Raw genomic sequence first — 18,431 nt, 5'->3', positions numbered from 1 at the left:
CACATGTAGAGTTTATGTGCAAGTTTGAAACCTATCTGGTCCGGTCTAAAGTTGGAACACACAAAGTTACTGGAGAAAGCCAGCCATAGGCCCATAAGCTGTAGATCTATCCAGCCAAGAAGTAAGATCCAAGTCAGGCCCAGATCAGATCTAGCCCAGCTCAGGTTCATCTATTCAATTTCTATATATCTATCTATTACCTATGTTTGTTCTTGTTAAATTCCTTCTTCTTCTTCTTCTTCTTTTTTTCTTTTTTATGCACTTCTTGATGAATTATGGTGTATTGGTTTGATGAGGGAATAAAAAATGGTTTGGGAAAATGTGTTTTTTTAACCGTGCTTTGTTTGAGATGTAATTATATTTTTTAATTTTTATCACTAAAGAGTTGTGTGGCTGGAAAGCTGTGTGTGAGTATTAATCATAAGATTTGTGAAACGTTTTAGTCCTTAAAAAAATCTTAAGCTGAAAGTCTATGTCATGAATTTTCAAAAATGTATTTGACTATTTAGTAATTGTGCTTGGGAATAAAGAAAAAAAAAAGAGTGGAGAGAGATAAGGAGATAGAAATTAGTGGAGTGAGAGAGGAAGAAAGAGATGGGAGAACTAGAGTGTGCATGGGTGGGGACTGGGGTGGGTTAGGTTTGGGATGTTTTTCAAATCATTTCAACTTTCTTAAATTCATACATCTTTGACCCAATTGAATCTATAAAAACCAACCAACTAAATTCGTGGGAATTGGTTGGGTTAGGTTGGAACCTATGGATGAAACTATCTTACATAGTTAGTAAAGTATGCATATTTTCCATATATTACACATACATACTCGTTTATTGTACATGACAAAAATGCTATAAAAAAATGTTTTCTATAATTAAACGAATTGAAATTGTATTAAATGTATTTGAAAGATACAATTATAAAAGAAAAATTAGATATATATATACACACACATTGATAATGTTAACTCAAGTAAAAAGAAATAATCCATTTAAAGAAAAATATTATGAAAAAGTCAAAAACTTTCCTTGAAATGAAATAATTTGAACCATTTTGAAATTTTATATGTTTCTTAATAGTAATAACTATAGGGGCTACGGCCCAAAATAATGAGTTGGGCCTTGAGCCCGTCCGAGAAGGCAACGTGGCTCAGCGATCCACGTTTTAAGCCTTATCACAAGAGGCAAAAAAAAAGGTCCGAGGAGGAATTCCTCCTCGGACACTGAAAATCTGGAGCAGAGGTACGTCCAAGCCGCTGAACCCCATCCCCTAAATACGTGAAAAGGATGGAAACACAAAATATCTCAACAAAAGCTGCAACCACCACATTGAATGCACTACAACTACCTTCCTGGCCGCATTAATGTGGAGAAGACCCCTGAACAGTGTTGCCTTGGCCACCGCAACTCACAAAAGATTGAAAGAGGTGTCTGATGGGATGGGTGTTCAAGTGGAGGTTTGGATGATCAACAAGTGTAAAGCCTAGATGGTAATGAAGGGTCTATATAATGTATAGAAACCCCCATAAAAAAAAATAAAAAATAAAAATAAAAGGATAGAAAAAAAATGGGAGAATACTGTGGCATGCAAAGAAACCCTAATGCGTTGGTCTATATACATAAATTAGACTTTGAATCTCCTCGGAGTGTGAGATTTTTCAACGTTATGGTTTTTGTTCTTGTCCATATGTACCTTTATCCCATGCAAACCTCTGTCTAACTTATCTAACCTTAGTTCTTAAACCCATACTCTACTAAATTCATTGTGTTGGGTTTTTTGGATCGAGACTTCACATTATTGGGGTTTGGGCTCCAAAAATTGTTCCCCTACAATTGGCGCTGTCTGTGGGAAGAACTTGAGTGTTAGTGAGTACGACGTTTAAGCATGGTAGGATCAGGTCCACACCAGGAAAATCCACGCTAGGCTGACCCTCAGCAGATAGAACCTATTAGGCCTCAGCGGCAAAATAATCCTCTTGACCTTGGGCCGAATCCAGGTAATGGAAGAAACCGAGAGGGAAGCGTACATACTACTCAGACGAGCCAAAGCCACTCCCAAGTAGGTAATCACATATCCCAAAGGCAAAACGACTATCAGGCCATGCAGCGAGAGATAGACGACCTAAAAAAGAAGTTGCGCCGTGCACAGCGAAGGCAATCCCTTTCCAGCTTAGATACATCCACTAACGAGGAGGAGGATGTCAGTTACAGGCAGAGGTCAAGAACTCCCCCAAGTGAAACTTTTTCTTACGAGAAGGAGTCGTGCCATGAACGGAAATATAAGAGCCCATCTGGTAAGGGTTTGGGTAATGATGCCATGAACAAGGCACTGGTTCAAATCTCTAGGTCACCCTTCGCGCATAGGATAGAGGGGGCTAAATTACCTTGACGCTTCAATCAACCTACGTTTGCCATCTACAACGGTCGAGCAGACCCTGTGGAACACGTGAGATAGTTTAACCAGAGAATGGCTATCCATTCCCAGAATGAGGCTCTGATGTGTAAAGTTTTTCCATCCAGCCTGGGGCCAGTGGTGATGAGATAGTTCAACAGCTTGAAGACGAACTCCATAGATTCCTATAAGCAGCTCACTCAGGCTTTTGCTCTCGCTTTATTACAAATAGCAGAGTCCCACGACCCCTAAGTTCGTTATTATCCTTGTCTAGGCATAAGGGGGAAACCTTAAAGGCGTATTCATATAGATATTGGGAAGTGTATAACGAGATGGATGAAAACCACGATAACGTCGCCATCAGCACGTTCAAAAGTGGTCTCCCCATCGAGCACGGTTTAAGGAAATCTCTAACTAGTAAACCCATCACCAGCGTTTGCCAACTGATGGACAGGATTGACAAATATAAAAAGGGTGGAAGAGGACTAGCTATAAGGGAAAGGAAAGGAGAAGATCATCCCCCTCCAAAAGGAATGATTACAGGTTGGAATGATATAACAGTAACCAGCCGAGGAGGAATTTTTCGAGACAAGCTGGACAAACTAACATGCGAACGGTTAATGCCGTATTCAGAGAGCCGATTCAACAAATTCTGGAGAAAGTCAAGAATGAGCCTTTCTTCAAATGGTCGAGTAAAATGGCCGGAGACCCTTCAAAGCGCAACCAAAACCTGTATTGTCATTATCATCAAAACCACGGGCATACCACCGAGGATTGCAGAAATTTATGGAATCACCTAGATCAGTTGGTCTGAGAAGGAAAGTTACGTCACCTTTTACACCCCTCCAGCGGCCATTTAGGCCAAGCAGTTCAAGAGCCTCGGAAAGACGTATCTTTGAGACCTCCTATGGGGACGATACATGTCATCCTCGCCGCCCCAGGAAGAACCGGCTCTTTTCCCTCTGGGGTACTATCCGTCGCTCGGCTCCCAGCTAAGGATGGTAAGAGGGAGTCCAAAGGATCTAAAAAGGGAAACTCACCAATATTGGGGTTCTCAGACGAGGATAAGGGAGGAACTATCCAACCTCACGATAATGCTCTAGTGGTTACGTTGAGGATTGGAGGGTTTGACGTGAAGAGGGTACTAGTAGATTCAGGCAGTGCAGTGGAAGTAATGTACCCCGATCTGTATAAGGGGCTCAACTTAAGGCCTGAGGATTCAATGGCTTATGACTCTCCTCTTATAAGTTTCGAGGGGAAGACTGTTGTACCAAAAGGGCAGATCAGATTACCTATACAGACCGGATCAGAGGTGGTAGAGGTAGATTTTATCGTGGTCGATGCCTACTCACCCTACACAACCATAGTAGCCAGACCATGGTTCCATGCCCTGGAAGCCGTGCCTTCTACGCTTCACCAGAAGGTAAAATACCCGTCCGGAGGCCAAGTGGAAGAAATTCGTGGAGATCAAGCCATGGCTAGGCAATGCATGGTGGCCGCCATCTTGCACCGATTCAATGCCGAATCCTCAGCTTCTGTGAAGGGCTCATAGCAATCAACCGCGTTGGCAGCACAAGTCAGCAAACTAGCTGAGGAGATAAAATGTGAAAGTTTAGAAAGGGTTGCTGTTGACGATAATCCAGAAAGATTTTTCCAAGTCGGCTCGGAATTACCTCTTCAAGAAAAAGAGGAACTGGTAGGGTTTTTGAGGAGGAACGTCGATGTGTTCGCATGAGACGCCTACGATGCCTCGGGGGTTGACCCTAGTCTCATTTGTCACTACCTGAACATTAACTCGTCCTCTATTCCAAAGAAACAGCCACCCCGGCGCCTGTCGAAAGAGCATGCTGACGCTGTTAGAGATGAAGTGATGAAGCTGAAAAAGGCAGGGGCTATCAAAGAAGTCTTTTACCCGGAATGGTTGGCAAATACGGTGGAGGTAAAGAAGAAGACAGGGAAGTGGCGAGTCTGCATAGACTTCACAGACTTGAATAAAGCGTGCCCGAAGGACCCATTCCCATTGCCTCGAATAGATCGATTGGTAGATGTGACTGTAGGCCATCCCAGAATGAGCTTCCTGGATGCCTTCCAGGGTTATCATCAGATACCATTGGCTCTAGAAGATCAAGAGAAAACAGCGTTCATGACACCCGTCGGAAACTACCACTATAAGGTGACGCCTTTCGGTCTAAAGAATACAGGGTCAACCTACCAAAGGATGATGCCTAGAATGTTCAAACCACAGCTGTGCAAGGTTATTGAAGTCTACATAGACGATATGGTAGTAAAAAGCAAAGTGGTATCCGAGCACGTGAAAGACCTTGAAGTTATCTTTGGCATCTTAAGGGAGCATAAGCTGTGCCTCAATGCTTCCAAGTGTTCATTTAGGGTCGGGTCTGGGAAATTTTTGGGCTATATGGTAACCCACAGAGGAATAGAGGTAAGCCTGGACCAAATCAAAATGATTAATAGCCTTCAAACTCCTTGGAACCCGAAAGAAGTACAAAAACTCACCGGTATGATCGCAGCGTTGAATCGGTTCATCTCCCAATCTGCAGACCGATGCCGACCTTTCTACCTCTTGGTGAATAAGTGGAAGGGATTCGAATGGTCCGAGGACTGTGTCATAGCCTTTCAGCAACTTAAAGAATACCTGTCCCGGCCACCCATCATGTCCAACCCTGAGGCCGACGAGGTTTTGTTCGCATACATAGCAGTGGCTTCTCACGCTGTAAGCTTGGTACTAATACGAATTATTAATGGGATACAACGACCGGTATATTACATAAGTAAATCGTTACATAATACTGAAGTGCACTACTTGCCACTGGAAAAGGCAATTCTTGCAGTAGTGCATGCCACGCGAAAACTTCTCCACTACTTTCAGGCACACACAGTCATTGTCCTGGCTCAACTCCCCCTCCGATCGGTGCTCTGAAGCGCCGACTACACAAGAAGAATTGCCATGTGGAGTACACTTCTAGGGGCTTTTGATATTAAATATATGCCTAGAACCTCTATCAAGGGCCAAGTCCTCGCGGATCCAGTCGCTGAATTTGCTGAACCCACTGTAGAAGCAGTAACCGAGGAGGAAAACATGGATGGAAAATCGGTTGGAACAATCTCTGCACAAGGAGCCTCGTGATGGAAGGTCTATGTGGATGGCGTGGCAAACAAAAAAGGATCCAGGGTAGGGTTAGTTCTAATATCGCTCGAGAATATTACCATTGAAAAATCATTAAGACTTGGGTTCTCGGCTACAAACAATGAGGCCGAGTACGAGGCTTTGCTGTAAGGAATGGTCATGGTGCAAAAAATAGGCGGAAAGGCGATAGAAGCATTCTCGGACTCCAGACTGGTAGTAGGCCAGGTGAAGGGCGAGTTGGAAGCTAGAGATGCTATAATACAGGAATACCTCAGTCAAGTCAAGCACCTGCAATCAGACCTTGAATTTTTTAGTTTGACGCATATCTCTAGAAGTGGGAACACACATGCGGATTCGCTGGCCACACTTGCCACGTCTTCTGCGCAGGATCTACCTCGGATGATCCTTGTTGAGGATTTATGCAAGATAAGTACAACCACAGAGGATACAGTTCGAATCCATCAGGTCAGAAGCAATTAGAGCTGGATGGATTCCATAGTGAACTTCCTCAAAGATGATATATTACTCGAAGAGAAATTAGAGGCCGAAAGGATACGGAGGAATGCTCCTTGGTTCTGGTTGTCAGAAGACCACAAGTTATACAAGTGCTCCTACTCTGGGCCATACTTACTATGCGTACACCTAGAGGCATCAGAATCGTTGCTTGAAGAACTGTATGAGGGAATTTGTGGGAGCCACATGGGAGGGAGATCGCTAGCACACAGAGCACTCACCCAGGGATACTGGTGGCCGAACATGCAGAGAAAGGCCCAAGAATATGTAAAGAAGTGTGATCAATGCTAGAGATTTGCCCCAAATATCCAACAGTCGGGGGGAGTCCTTAACCCCCTCTCCAGTCCTTGGCCGTTCGCTCAGTAGGGTCTGGATATTATCGACCCTTTCCCGAAAGTAGTAGGGAACAGGCGATACTTAATAGTCGGCACGGATTATTTCACCAAATGGGTAGAGGCCGAGCTATTAGCCAATATCAGGGACGTGGATGCAAAGAAGTTCATTTGGAAAAACATCATTGCGCACTTCGGAACTCCTCACACCCTCATCTCTGACAACGACCTTCAATTTGATAGTAAAACTTTCAGGAAATACTGCGGCAACTTTGGAATCACCAATCGGTATTCCACTCCAGCCTATCCCCAAGGAAAGGGGCAAGCCGAAGCTATGAATAAGGTCATAGTGAATGGGTTGAAGAAGAGATTGGATGATGCAAAAGGAAGGTGGGTGGAAGAACTATCACTTGTCTTATGGACCTACCAAACCACGCCGCGACGGTTAACAGGAGAAACCCCTTTTTCAATGACTTATGGGGTCGAAGCTGTGCTTCCCCTGGAAACTAGCTTCCCAACATTGAGATCCAACACGTTTACCCCAAGGAATAATGATGAATTGCTAGGGACGAGCCTAGATCTAGCCGAAAAGAAAAGAGAAAGGGCAATGATCCAATTGGCCTATTACCACCAAAAGCTGAAGCAAGGGTACGATACTAATGTAAAACTAAGGCCACTAGGGCCAGGCGACCTCGTGATGAGAAGAATCTTTGGCAGCGCCAAGAACACTTCCTGGGATAAGCTGGGACCCAACTGGGAAGGACCATATCGCATCACCTCAGCGGCAGGAATAGGTGCTTATTATCTGGAAGATCTAGACGAGAAAACTGTACCTCGCCCATGGAATGTAAACAATTTGAAAAGATATTATTATTAATGAAAACAGCTATGCCTGTGTTGCATCCTGTGATTATCGCGCATTTGTCGACTCACTTCCATCTATACAAGTTTTAAACAGAATCTAAGTCCTGCATGACTCCTCGGACCACAGACTTAAGGGAAATTAACAGCATATGGCATCTGTACAAATTTTAAACAGAACCTAAGTCTTGTATGGCTCCTCGGACCACGGACTTACAGGAAATTAACAACTCAGGACTTCTATCCCATTCTAAGGTATGTTCATAGTCAGGCGTGATAGCATTTATTGTTCTAAGTTCATTACACAGTTCTGTTTCTTCGCATTTATTTATTTTGGTAGGGTTGCAAACATCAACTAAAGAAACAGTAGCATTAACTCGGAACAACATAATGGAATTCCATCAACATCAATCATAAAGATAAGGAAAAATGAAAGAAAGAGCATTCTATATTAATAAGCCAAAAATAATACAATAGGAAGTCTTTGCAAAAAAACAAAATGCAGTACAACTTCCGTCCGAAATTAAAAAAAATATATATATATATACAGTAATAATAATAGAAACCCTAGGAGCTAAGCCTTAGCAGGAGGATCCTCTTTTTGCTCTGGCTGAGGAGGTGGAACGTCCTAAACTTGGAGATCTACCCCGTGATCCTCGGTGACTACTTCCTTAGCAAGATCCTTAGCCTTTGAGGAGGTTTTCTTTCCCTTACCCTTACCTTTGCCTTTCTCTTCTTCCACATCCTCGCCTTGGACGGCTACCTAACCAGAACCCCCAGCGATTTCAGCTAGGGGGATGGCATCAGGAACAACCATAGCCTGCTCGAAAGTTTCAGTGGCATCGGTAGGGATCTCCCAGATCTCTAGAGGGAAGAAGACCTTCTCAGGCAATCTCAAGGCCGAGTCTGCAGGGATCCTTGCAGCATTAAGAGCATGAGCCCATGAAATACTACAATAATCCTTGCATACCTCTGGTAGCTCCTCGGAAAGCCTAGCTTCAGTCTCCTCCGCCCTAAGCTGATAAGAGGCCCTCTTTTCAGCCTCAGTTGCTTCCCTGACTAGCTGAGCCTTTTCCTTGGCAAGCCGGGCCTCCTCCTTGGCTTTCTACAATGCTGCCTTGAGATCCAGCACAGCTTGCTTTTCAGTAGCAAGGTTGGTCTCAGTCACGTACAGCTTTTGGCGTTGATCTTCAGCTTGCCTTTCAGCAGTCTTCAAGCCAGCCTCAGCACTCTTGAGGCTTGACTCAGCTACCTTGAGCTTCTCAGATAACTCGTAGTGCTCCTGCTTGAGGGCTCCCAGGGCCTTCTCCATCTCAGCATGAGAGAGGGCCTCGACATCAGCTAACTTGTGATTGTCGCGACACTACTACTCGGCCACAAATACTTGTTAAGTGATCTGCATAAGAAATGACAAGATGACAGGTTATAACATGTGATGATTTAAAAATCCTACCGATAAGAGGGTGATTTGCCTTACCATCACAAGATCTCTTTTCAAGGATAGGAAGAGTTCAGGCTGTGAAAATCGCCTGTAAGCCTCCATATCCCTGGGAAGGAGAACGGGTTGCTTCAGAGCCTCAGCAATATAGCTCGCTCAGCCCCGATTGTACTCTCAGATTGAAGCATTGTAGGGAATGGCTACTCCGTCCAATTCAAGACGAGGGCTCCAGGTGCGCGGAGGCATCCGCACTTCAGCCTACTCCATCTCTTCTCGGCTTTCCACTGATAGAGCCCTTTTGTCCTGTTTCTCCCAGGTCGTTTTTTGCTGTTTGCCGCCCTGGCAAGGACCCACCTCACCTTCCTCGAGGGACTCAACCGGCCTCTTCTTCTTCAGATCGGGATTAGCCTTCAAGCCGAGATCGGCTGGAATCTTTGGAGGAGTTGGAGGAAGGTCAGAATGGGTCTGGCTCTTAGTGGGCACCTTTGAGGTTTGCCCCTTACCTCGTGCAGCCATTAGTTCACGCAAACTCTTTCCCTTGGAACCCATGTTGTCAACTTCCTTGTCTGAAGAGCCGTCCGAATAGGCAATCACGATAGGAGGAGCTCCGATCACGGAATTTCTATCCAGCTTGCCCTTAGCATCTGAGAGTTCGATCAAAGAAGCCTTTGGGATATCTTCCTCAAAGTAAAATTTGTCTATCACTTCTTCTAAAGAGAGACGAGAGGACTCAGTCTCTTCATTAACAGACGCTGCGGTCTCAAGATTTTCTTGTGGAGGAGGCAGTGCGGCTGGTTGAAGGTTCTGAAGGAAGGGCAAAACAACGGGCGGGAGATCCCTTCGAGCCAAAAATCCTGGCTTCAACACATCAATCCTGGCCAACCTTGGACTACCAACTCTTATAGAATGGCCGACGTCTGTGAAAGCGCGGGATAAAGGCTCGTAGCCTAGGATCAAATGAGCAACACGCAGTTGCCTGTCCGTGTGAACGAAGATCTCCGATCTTAGGAGGTAGTTCAGGGCTTGAACATTCGTAAGATTCAGCCGAGGAGCGACATGGCGCCTATCTGTAAAACAGCCGAGAAGGAAATTTGTAGTAAAAAAAAAAAATGTTTGAATCTTCAAATGAAGTAGGACTAAAGGGCTAAACTCCCTTCCCAAGGGATTCATCCTAAAGGTACCACACCTGGTTCTCTTGCCCGAGTTGGACAATGAAGACCGTCGCTCCACTCCCCCGAGACAATTAGGAAGTCATTCTTCATACTCTTATTGGACTTAGGAAGACAAGAAATTAGCCTAACGACCTCGGACTGGGATTTAAGGTAGTACCCTGCCTTGTCAAGATGGTGGCACTCGTACAAGTGGACTACGTCGTGCCATGTAAGGCCTATGTCCATCTGCTCGTTCAAAATGTCTATGCTACCCAAAACCCTAAATAGGTTGGGAGCGCATTGATGTGGTGTCAACCTATGGTTAAACAGGTAATCCCGAGTAATCCTACTCATGGGAAGCGCCATTCCTCCCTCTATAAAAGCGATCATGGGAATGACGACTTGACCCTCTTCCCTATCAGTCAGCACTCATTCCGGAGGACAATACTCCAAAACCACCCCCTGTGGGATGCGATACCTAGCTCTAAAGGTCTCCATGGTGGCCGGAGTATCTACTAGACACTTGAATTTACTTATCTAGATAATCTGATAGGCTGAGAAGGAGGGCCGAGATGAAAATCGAGATTACAAAGAGGAAGGAAAACTTACAGGTGCCCTTATAGCAATCTCTAAAGCAATTAGGAATCTCTTCAGGGAAAGACGTCTCACAGAAATAACTACGAAAATTCAAAGGTCTGGAATGTTCGTGAATATTTGGGCGCTGGAGTTCTCTAGAGTTCTCTGGACTTCTTATATGTTAGTAGAAGAGAAAAGCAAAAAAGAGTCTCCTTAGGGTTTTATATAGCAAGGGGAAAAAGAGAAGGCCACTCCCGCTCAAAGATCCAGGAGAAATGTCAACCATTGGATCTGCGCTTCGCCGTTAGATATGGGAGACATAAAGCCACCTGGATTAATAAGTAACGCCTTGTAACTTACAACGCATCAAAATCAACTGTTCCCCACACACGCGAACCAGAAATTAATTGGTTCTGCCCTTTCAAAAGTCAAAACCCCGCTTTTCTCCTTGGATGGATATAAAAAACCGGAGTTTTGAAGGGCTATTTTAGAGGCTACGGCCTAAAATAATGAGTTGGGCCTTGGACCCGTCCAAGGAGGCAACGTGGCTCAATGATCCACATTTTAAGCCTTATCACGAGAGGCAAAGAAAAAGGTCCGAGGAGGAATTCCTCCTTGGACACTGAAAATCCAGAGCAGAGGTACGTCCAAGCCGCTGAAGCCCATCCCCTAAATACGTGAAAAGGATGGAAACACAAAATATCTCAGCAAAAGCTGCCACCACCACATTGAATGCACTACAACTACCTTCCTGGTCGCATTAATGTGGAGAAGACTCCTGAACAGTGTTGCCTTGGCCACCGCAACTCACAAAGGATTGAAAGAGGTGTCTGATGGGATGGGTGCTCAAGTGGAGGCTTGGATGATCAACAAGTGTAAAACCCAAATGGTAAAGAAGGTTCTATATAATGTATAGAAACCCCCATAAGAAAAAAAGGATAAAAAAAAGAGGGGCGAATACTGTGGCATGTAAAGAAACCATAATGCACTGGTCTGTATACATAAATTAGAATTTGAATCTCCTCAGACTGTGAGATTTTTCAACGTAATAGTTTTTGTTCTTGTCCATGTGTACCTTTATCCCATGCAAACCTCTGTCTAACTTATCTAACCTTAGTTCTTAAACCCATACTCTACTAAATTCATTGTGTTGGATTTTTTGGATCGAGACTTCACACGATTGGGGTTTGGGCTCCAAAAATTGTCCCCCTACAATAACTTTATATAAATTAATTAAGAGATACATTTATGAAAATAATCACAAATAAATCATCTAAGAATTTGTTTTTGATGATTTCTTTCTTTGCTATTGCATTTGTTTTTCCTGAAAAACCAAAATGCCAAATTATTTATTAAAAAAATTTCAAATTTAAATATAGAAGTGATTTTGAGCACCAAAAAAAAAAAAAAAAATCTAAGGTTTGAACTCCAAATTTCTTATTCAATAACAAAAAAATTTACTAGTTGAACTAATTGGGTCATGTACTTAAACAATTTACCTATGACTCAAATTGATTTAGGTATTGTATCATTGGTTCATTGGCTTGACTAGTCGGTGGTCTAAGTTTAATGATTCTATTTAGAGAAAGTCTAGACTCTAGAGATATACAAAATTTAACAAATAATTTAATACATACTGATATGGCAGATTAATAGTGGTATGTAAAAAAGTGATGTGAGTGGTAAATCTAGATAAGCACCAATAAAACATACAAACTCAACTGGTATGAAAAAGAAATTGTCAATTTGTGTCTGTGTAACATTACTCTTCTCCTTAAATTGGACTTCTTGTAAATATTAAAGCAAGCCATAAGATACAATTCCCTATCCTTCAATGAACGAAAGAAAGAGATGAGGACCTCTTAAGATATATATGGAAATGTAGAGAGGGCTGTGGAAGTGTTTAGTTTCGAAGTGGGATAGGGGAACAAAATTGATAAGAAAGTTTAATAGACGTTATTTAACATTTTTCCATCTCAACATTCTAGGCTTTCAAGGCTGCAGATTTTTTTAAAATTTTATTTGGAGGGCAGAAAGCAATTTACTTCAGATAAATAAATCTCTTCTTTTTTATTTCAAGGAATGAGTCACACATATGGTTAATTAGGGCGCCAAGTTCAACAGGAAAATAGTATAATACTATTGTTAAAATTCTTTAACTTAAGGAAACCATAGACATTACAGCAAAGAAAGCAAACTAGATTATTCATTATTGTCCATTTGAAACAATTTATAATGTTACCTCTAACACCGAGTATATTTATCCTATATCACTATAATTTTTATGATAAGAGCATTCACATCCGGTTTCTTAAAAAAAAAATCATTTTACCATCTTAAAACCTACTTTATCATGTATAGTTTTATACCGTACCATTTTACAATACGCCCAACATCCCAACTTTTATTTTTCTATTCAACATCCCAATAAAATAATATAATCCAATGTCTCTTACTCCCCCACCATCAGTCTGATTATCTTTTCCTCACTATCTCCCTTTCAATCGCCCATCACCACCACCTCTGTTACAAGCTATGAAGCACGGGTGCGTTTCGGGACTCGGGTGCGGGTGCGGGACTCGGCAATTTTTGAAAAAGTAGGGTGCGGGTGCGGCGGGACTCGACAATTAAAAAATTATTAAAAATATTTTTATTTATATTTTCTATATATTTTTACTATTAAAATATTCTTAAAAAACACATTAATATACTTGATTCACAAAACAAAGAAAGAATAAGGCAAGAAATGCAACTGAGGCCAGAATTTCGGCCTCTCCGGCGATTTTCACGGCCGATTTCGGCCTGTTTCGGCCGATTCCGACCTGTTTCGGCCATATCAGCCGTATCGGTCGCCGGCCGATATGGCCGATACGGCCGATATGGACAGAGTCGGCCTGATTTCGGCCGCGTCGGCCCGCGTCGGCCCGAGTCGGGATCCGCCACGTGGCGCGACGCGGCACGACGCGGGACGGACGCGCGGTCTGCGGCGTCCCTCCCGCGTCGCCGAGTCGGACGCGGGTGCGCCGGCCTGGGAGCCGCGTCCGTGCATCCTTGGTTACAAGAAACCACCACTACCACCACTAAAAAACCCACCACTACCAACACTAAAAAACCCATCACCACCACCTCTGCTAGAAGAAACCCACAAAAACACAAAAAATCAAATAATCCACCACCACCACAGAAACACAACAACACAAAAAATCAATGAAAAATTCACCACCACCACAGCAACAACACAAAATATATATATATATATATATATATCAAAGAAAAATCCACCACCACCACCACAGCAAATCCATGGCAACAACACACCCACCACCACCATGGATAGAAACCCACAAAAAATCAAAGAAAAATTCACATCAAAACCCACCGGAAATCAAACCCATTACCACCGTGAGGCACCAAAAATAAAACCCAAAACGCACCCAGAATTCACATCACCACCGTGAGGCACACGACGCCGGTCTCACCATGCCACATGGCACCTTGACACACCATGCCACGCCCACGCTGATCTCCACGCTAACCTCCAACGCCATGCCACGCCAATCTCCAACCCAACTCCGATGGCATGCTTAAAAGAAAAAGGTAGAGAGATGTGAGAGAGGGAGTAAGGTTGAAAAAAAAAAAATTAAAAAAAAAAAAAAAAAAAACTGAATGGCTAAGAGAGAGAACAAATAATATAATTTTTATCCAAGATGCTACAGTACCGTCATAGAAGTAAGATGGTACTGTAGCAGTATTGTAAAAAAATTTACAATTAGGAGGCCGGGTAACGTGAGGTTTTGGGACTTTGAGGCTAAATATTACCAACATATGGCATTTACAATACCCAATGTGAATGCTCTGAAGTAGTTTGATTCTTCTACGTTGGTTGTTGCCTACGCAACATAATTAGACAAAAATGATCGATTCAAAATATCATATATCGCTTCTAAAATAAATTTCATCTAACATATAAAATGCAACAAGAATTTTCTGAAAAAAAAAAAATGCAACAACAACTACTAATCATAATACCAAAAAAACATATATTAGAACACTCAGAATTATAAGGTGAAATCAAAGTAACCCAAACATGCTTCTTAGCAATACACTTGACATTTGAGACCCTAGTTATTATTATTATTATTATTTTAGATAATAACCTTGTTGAAGTTAGTGACAATATGTTTGGTACTTCTATAGTTCTATAAGGGATAACAAAGAGAAACAATAGCACCTACCTAGACTCATGAAATTGACAATAAGACTTGCTTCATCACCGTTGCCTGGGCTATGAATTGTGATGCTACTCAACTGGGCTACCATTCACAACAACTGGGTTTAAGTAAGGGCATTTTAAGTGGGCCTAAACGATGCTGTTTAAGGGTGCTAAATGAATAATTGGGCTATGAGCTCAAAAACATAAATTTGTTAAAAAGATTGATTGGATATGGGCCCAATTGCGACTAAAAGCACATGTAGAGTAACTAGAGTAGATTTTGAAACCCATCTGGCCTGGTCGAAAGTGGGAACACACAAAGTTACTGGAGAAAGCCAACCATAAGCCTTAAAGCTAGCCAGCCCAGAAGCACGATCCAAGTCAGGCCTGTAAAGGATTATGTTGCTGCATCAGTTCAAAGACATTTCAAGAAAGCTAAGGGTTGCATCAGTGCTGCATCTATTGTAGAGTAGTCTAGAAACGACTTGTAGTTTCTTAATAGAGTTGTTAAACTGTATGTAGCTTAGTATAAGGCTTTAAGTGTTTCGTTAGTTACTCTGTTGGTCCACGTGTTTCTATTCTATTGGACATTTAACAATTCTGTTAGGATAGAGTTTTAGGCACCTAATCTGTTATGGTTAGTTAGCATATATAAGATGTATTCCTGGTAATCTATTCAATACAATATACAGAATTCTCATTTGGTACTTTTCTTCTAGAATATTCTCTCTAAGAAGCCATAGAAACACAGTTTTTTTCATGGTATCAAAGCCATATTAATGGCGTCTTCTGCTAGGTCTTCGTCTTCTGCAACAACAGGATCAATCTTGAGTTCTTCAATCACTCATGGTGTTAGTCCTTCTCTGCTGCTATTGTCAAATATGGCAAGTATGGCTACTATGAAGCTTGACTACAACAATTATATAGTGTGGAGACACCAAATCGAAGTGATTTTGGTAGCATATTCAATGATCAATTTCATCGAATATGATCATTGCTGGCCAATATGCTGTCAAATAATCCATGTGAGCGTCCTTTAGCTACATAGATTTTACGACTGCTTCATTTAAATATGAATAATGGTAAGACAATTATCTTTTGTGAGACAGAATTTTCTTTGTTTTGAATAACTTATAAACTGATGATTTTTTTTTTTTGTATCCAATTTGTTATCTTGCTAAGTGCATTGATTGAGGGCCTGAGAGAGAAGATTCGGGGCTTGGAAGCTAAAGCACAAATCCTTGCTTTAGTGATCAATAATTCAGATGATTCTATTCCAAATAGAATGAGTCTCTCATGAGGAGCCCAAAGTAGATATTTTTTATGGTGGTTTGGAATTTTATATTTTCCCTTGATATATGTTATGTTTTATATGATGCTTGCACTTTGCATAATTGTGTATGAGTGTTGGTTAAATTATTTGCATAATTGTATTGGATGTATTTGGTATTCCAACCCGTGAACTTGACCCACTAATGTTGGGGCTGAGGGGACAAGGCCCATCTCCAAATTTTTTGAAAAAAAATAAAATAAAGTATAGGATCTTATTTATGAGTATAGGATCCTACTTGTAGGTCCTTTTGTAGTAGTACTTTGGGTTAAGTAACGTGTTTGAATTTGATGAGAGATTGTAATTAAGTATGTGTGTTTAACAGTTAGTTTGTTTTTCTAAAAAAATAAAAAATAAATAAAAATTCCTACATATAAAGTATATGATTTGTATCAAGGAAAAAAAAAAAAAAGTCTAGGATCCTAGTTTCAAAAATTTTAAAAACAAAATCTTTGGCCCCCAATCTCCCTATTAAATTTGTTATATATATCTAAATAATATTATCTTTTAAAAAATGTGGTAATTTTATAATAAATCTGAAACATACACATTAATTTTCATAATTATCTCAACAAAAGAAAAAAAGACAACAAAGGAAAAAAAATTATCTAAAAGGAGATAAAAAAGGTTTTCAAATTTTCCTCTTCCTCAACCAAAAATAGCTTCTTTAGCTTACTTCTCCTTTAATCATGGAAAAAGATTGTATTATTGTTCACTCTTTTTCTTGGTCCTTAAAAAACTGCACCACCATTAGATCTATGCTGATAGACAACCCAGCTAGCACAATGTGAGTTTTTGGGCCTGTTTGATAGTGTTATTTTAATAACGTTATTAATTTTTTAAAAATACATGTGAGTGAAAAAATATAAAAAAAATACGTGTAATGTTTAAATACTAAAAACTATTGTTTAAAATATATTACCAAACAACCCTCTGTGTCCGCTATTCTTTTTCATTTCTTTGATTCAATTTGTTTTGTTTGGCTCGATTTTAGTGCTGGGTGGAAAATGCTTTTTCTCTCCAATTTCAAGAGAAGAACAGGCCCACTTCAAAAGCAAAAGCAGGCACCATCTTTTCTACTCCCAAGGGATGTGACTCTTTTTTTATTATATATATATATATATGAAACTAAGTAGCCAAGATGGCTAAGTTGGCAACATGCTTACAAAATGTTTTCCCGTTTTTGTCTGCACTCATTAAGGCAGCAATTACATTAGATGGGGGATAATCAAAAAATACAAGATCTTCCTGCAAACTACAGCCCATTCTAGCAAGTGTATCTACACTTTTATTTGCCTCCCTAAATACATGCTTCACTGTGTAGTGGGAAATCTTTTCCAGCAATAATCTGCAATCAAAAAGTAAGGAAGAATAAGCAGCAATAAGGGAGTTTTCGGAACTAATAACATCTAATACAACTTTAGCATCAAGTTTCACTTCCAAATATTGAACACCAAGCTAAATGGCCAATTGTAGACCATCTCTTAGAGCCCAAAACTCTGCTATAATGCTTGTAGTTGACCCAATACTCCTGCAAACCCCCTGACCCACTCACCAACACTGTCCCTTATCACTCCACCACCTCCAGCCCTTCCCAGATTGCCACAAGAAGCCCCATCTGTGTTTAATTTGAACCAGTTAGAAAGAGGCTTTTCCCAGCGCACCTGAATGCTAGCCAACCTCCTCTGTTTGTTTATTTTCCCCACACAATAATAAAATTCCATTGCCTGGCTTATACATGTTCTGTACAGATTGATGTTTAGGGGAATATTCTCAAAAACAACCTTATTTCTATGCTTCTACAGTTCCCATACAGCAAAAGGAAATATATATCTCCAAGGAACTGAGGATTGGTGCATTGCTTTACTCAAGCAATTGACCCAAAGCCAATCATTAACATCATCAGTGGCTTGAAATAAGGAAACAACCATAGAGGGAATATTTACTTTAGACTAGAAATCACGGGCCTAAATACATTCCCTTAATAGGTGCCTAATCGTTTCAGGCATTCTCTTGCATAACGGACAAGAATCTTTCTCAATGATACCCCTTCAAAAAAGAGTATTTTTCACCGAAACACTCCCATGCATACACAGCCAAAGGAAACTGATGATTTTTGGCAAAAATATCAAGCTTCCAAATCCACACCCCTTGGAAAGTATCGTTTATTGCTATTAGTTTCATAAAAAATAAGTAATATATCAATATCTTATTTGTTATTTGATTTTTTTTATGCTTTCATTGATTGTTATTCTTATTCTTAAAAATATTTATTTTATTAGTAATTTTTAATTTTGATTATTATATTTATGGTTTATAATTCAAATTTAAAAATCTAGTTATAACATAAAAAGTAACCTTAATCAATACATTAAGCATCATTAATTGAACTCTATAACATATATTGAGAATTTTTTATTTTATTTTATTTTTTTATTCAACTCCTAAACATAAATTTTTGGTTTCGCCACTGCGACACTAAAG

At 40.9% G+C, this 18,431-nt stretch overlaps 1 protein-coding gene across 1 annotated transcript; it reads left to right on the top strand.

Annotated features, from left to right (window-relative positions):
* The first annotated feature begins 3,295 nt into the window (after positions 1-3,295).
* LOC115984708 lies at positions 3,296-3,940 on the top strand. Its single transcript, XM_031107722.1, has one exon. The coding sequence runs from the start codon at positions 3,296-3,298 to the stop codon at positions 3,938-3,940; it is 645 nt and encodes a 214-aa protein (XP_030963582.1).
* The last annotated feature ends 14,491 nt before the right edge of the window (positions 3,941-18,431 follow it).

Source organism: Quercus lobata, chromosome 4 (assembly GCF_001633185.2).
Source record: "Quercus lobata isolate SW786 chromosome 4, ValleyOak3.0 Primary Assembly, whole genome shotgun sequence".
Lineage (NCBI taxonomy): Eukaryota > Viridiplantae > Streptophyta > Magnoliopsida > Fagales > Fagaceae > Quercus > Quercus lobata.
Note: the sequence above shows the minus strand (reverse complement) of the source record. Positions and strands in the feature narration are given on the sequence as shown.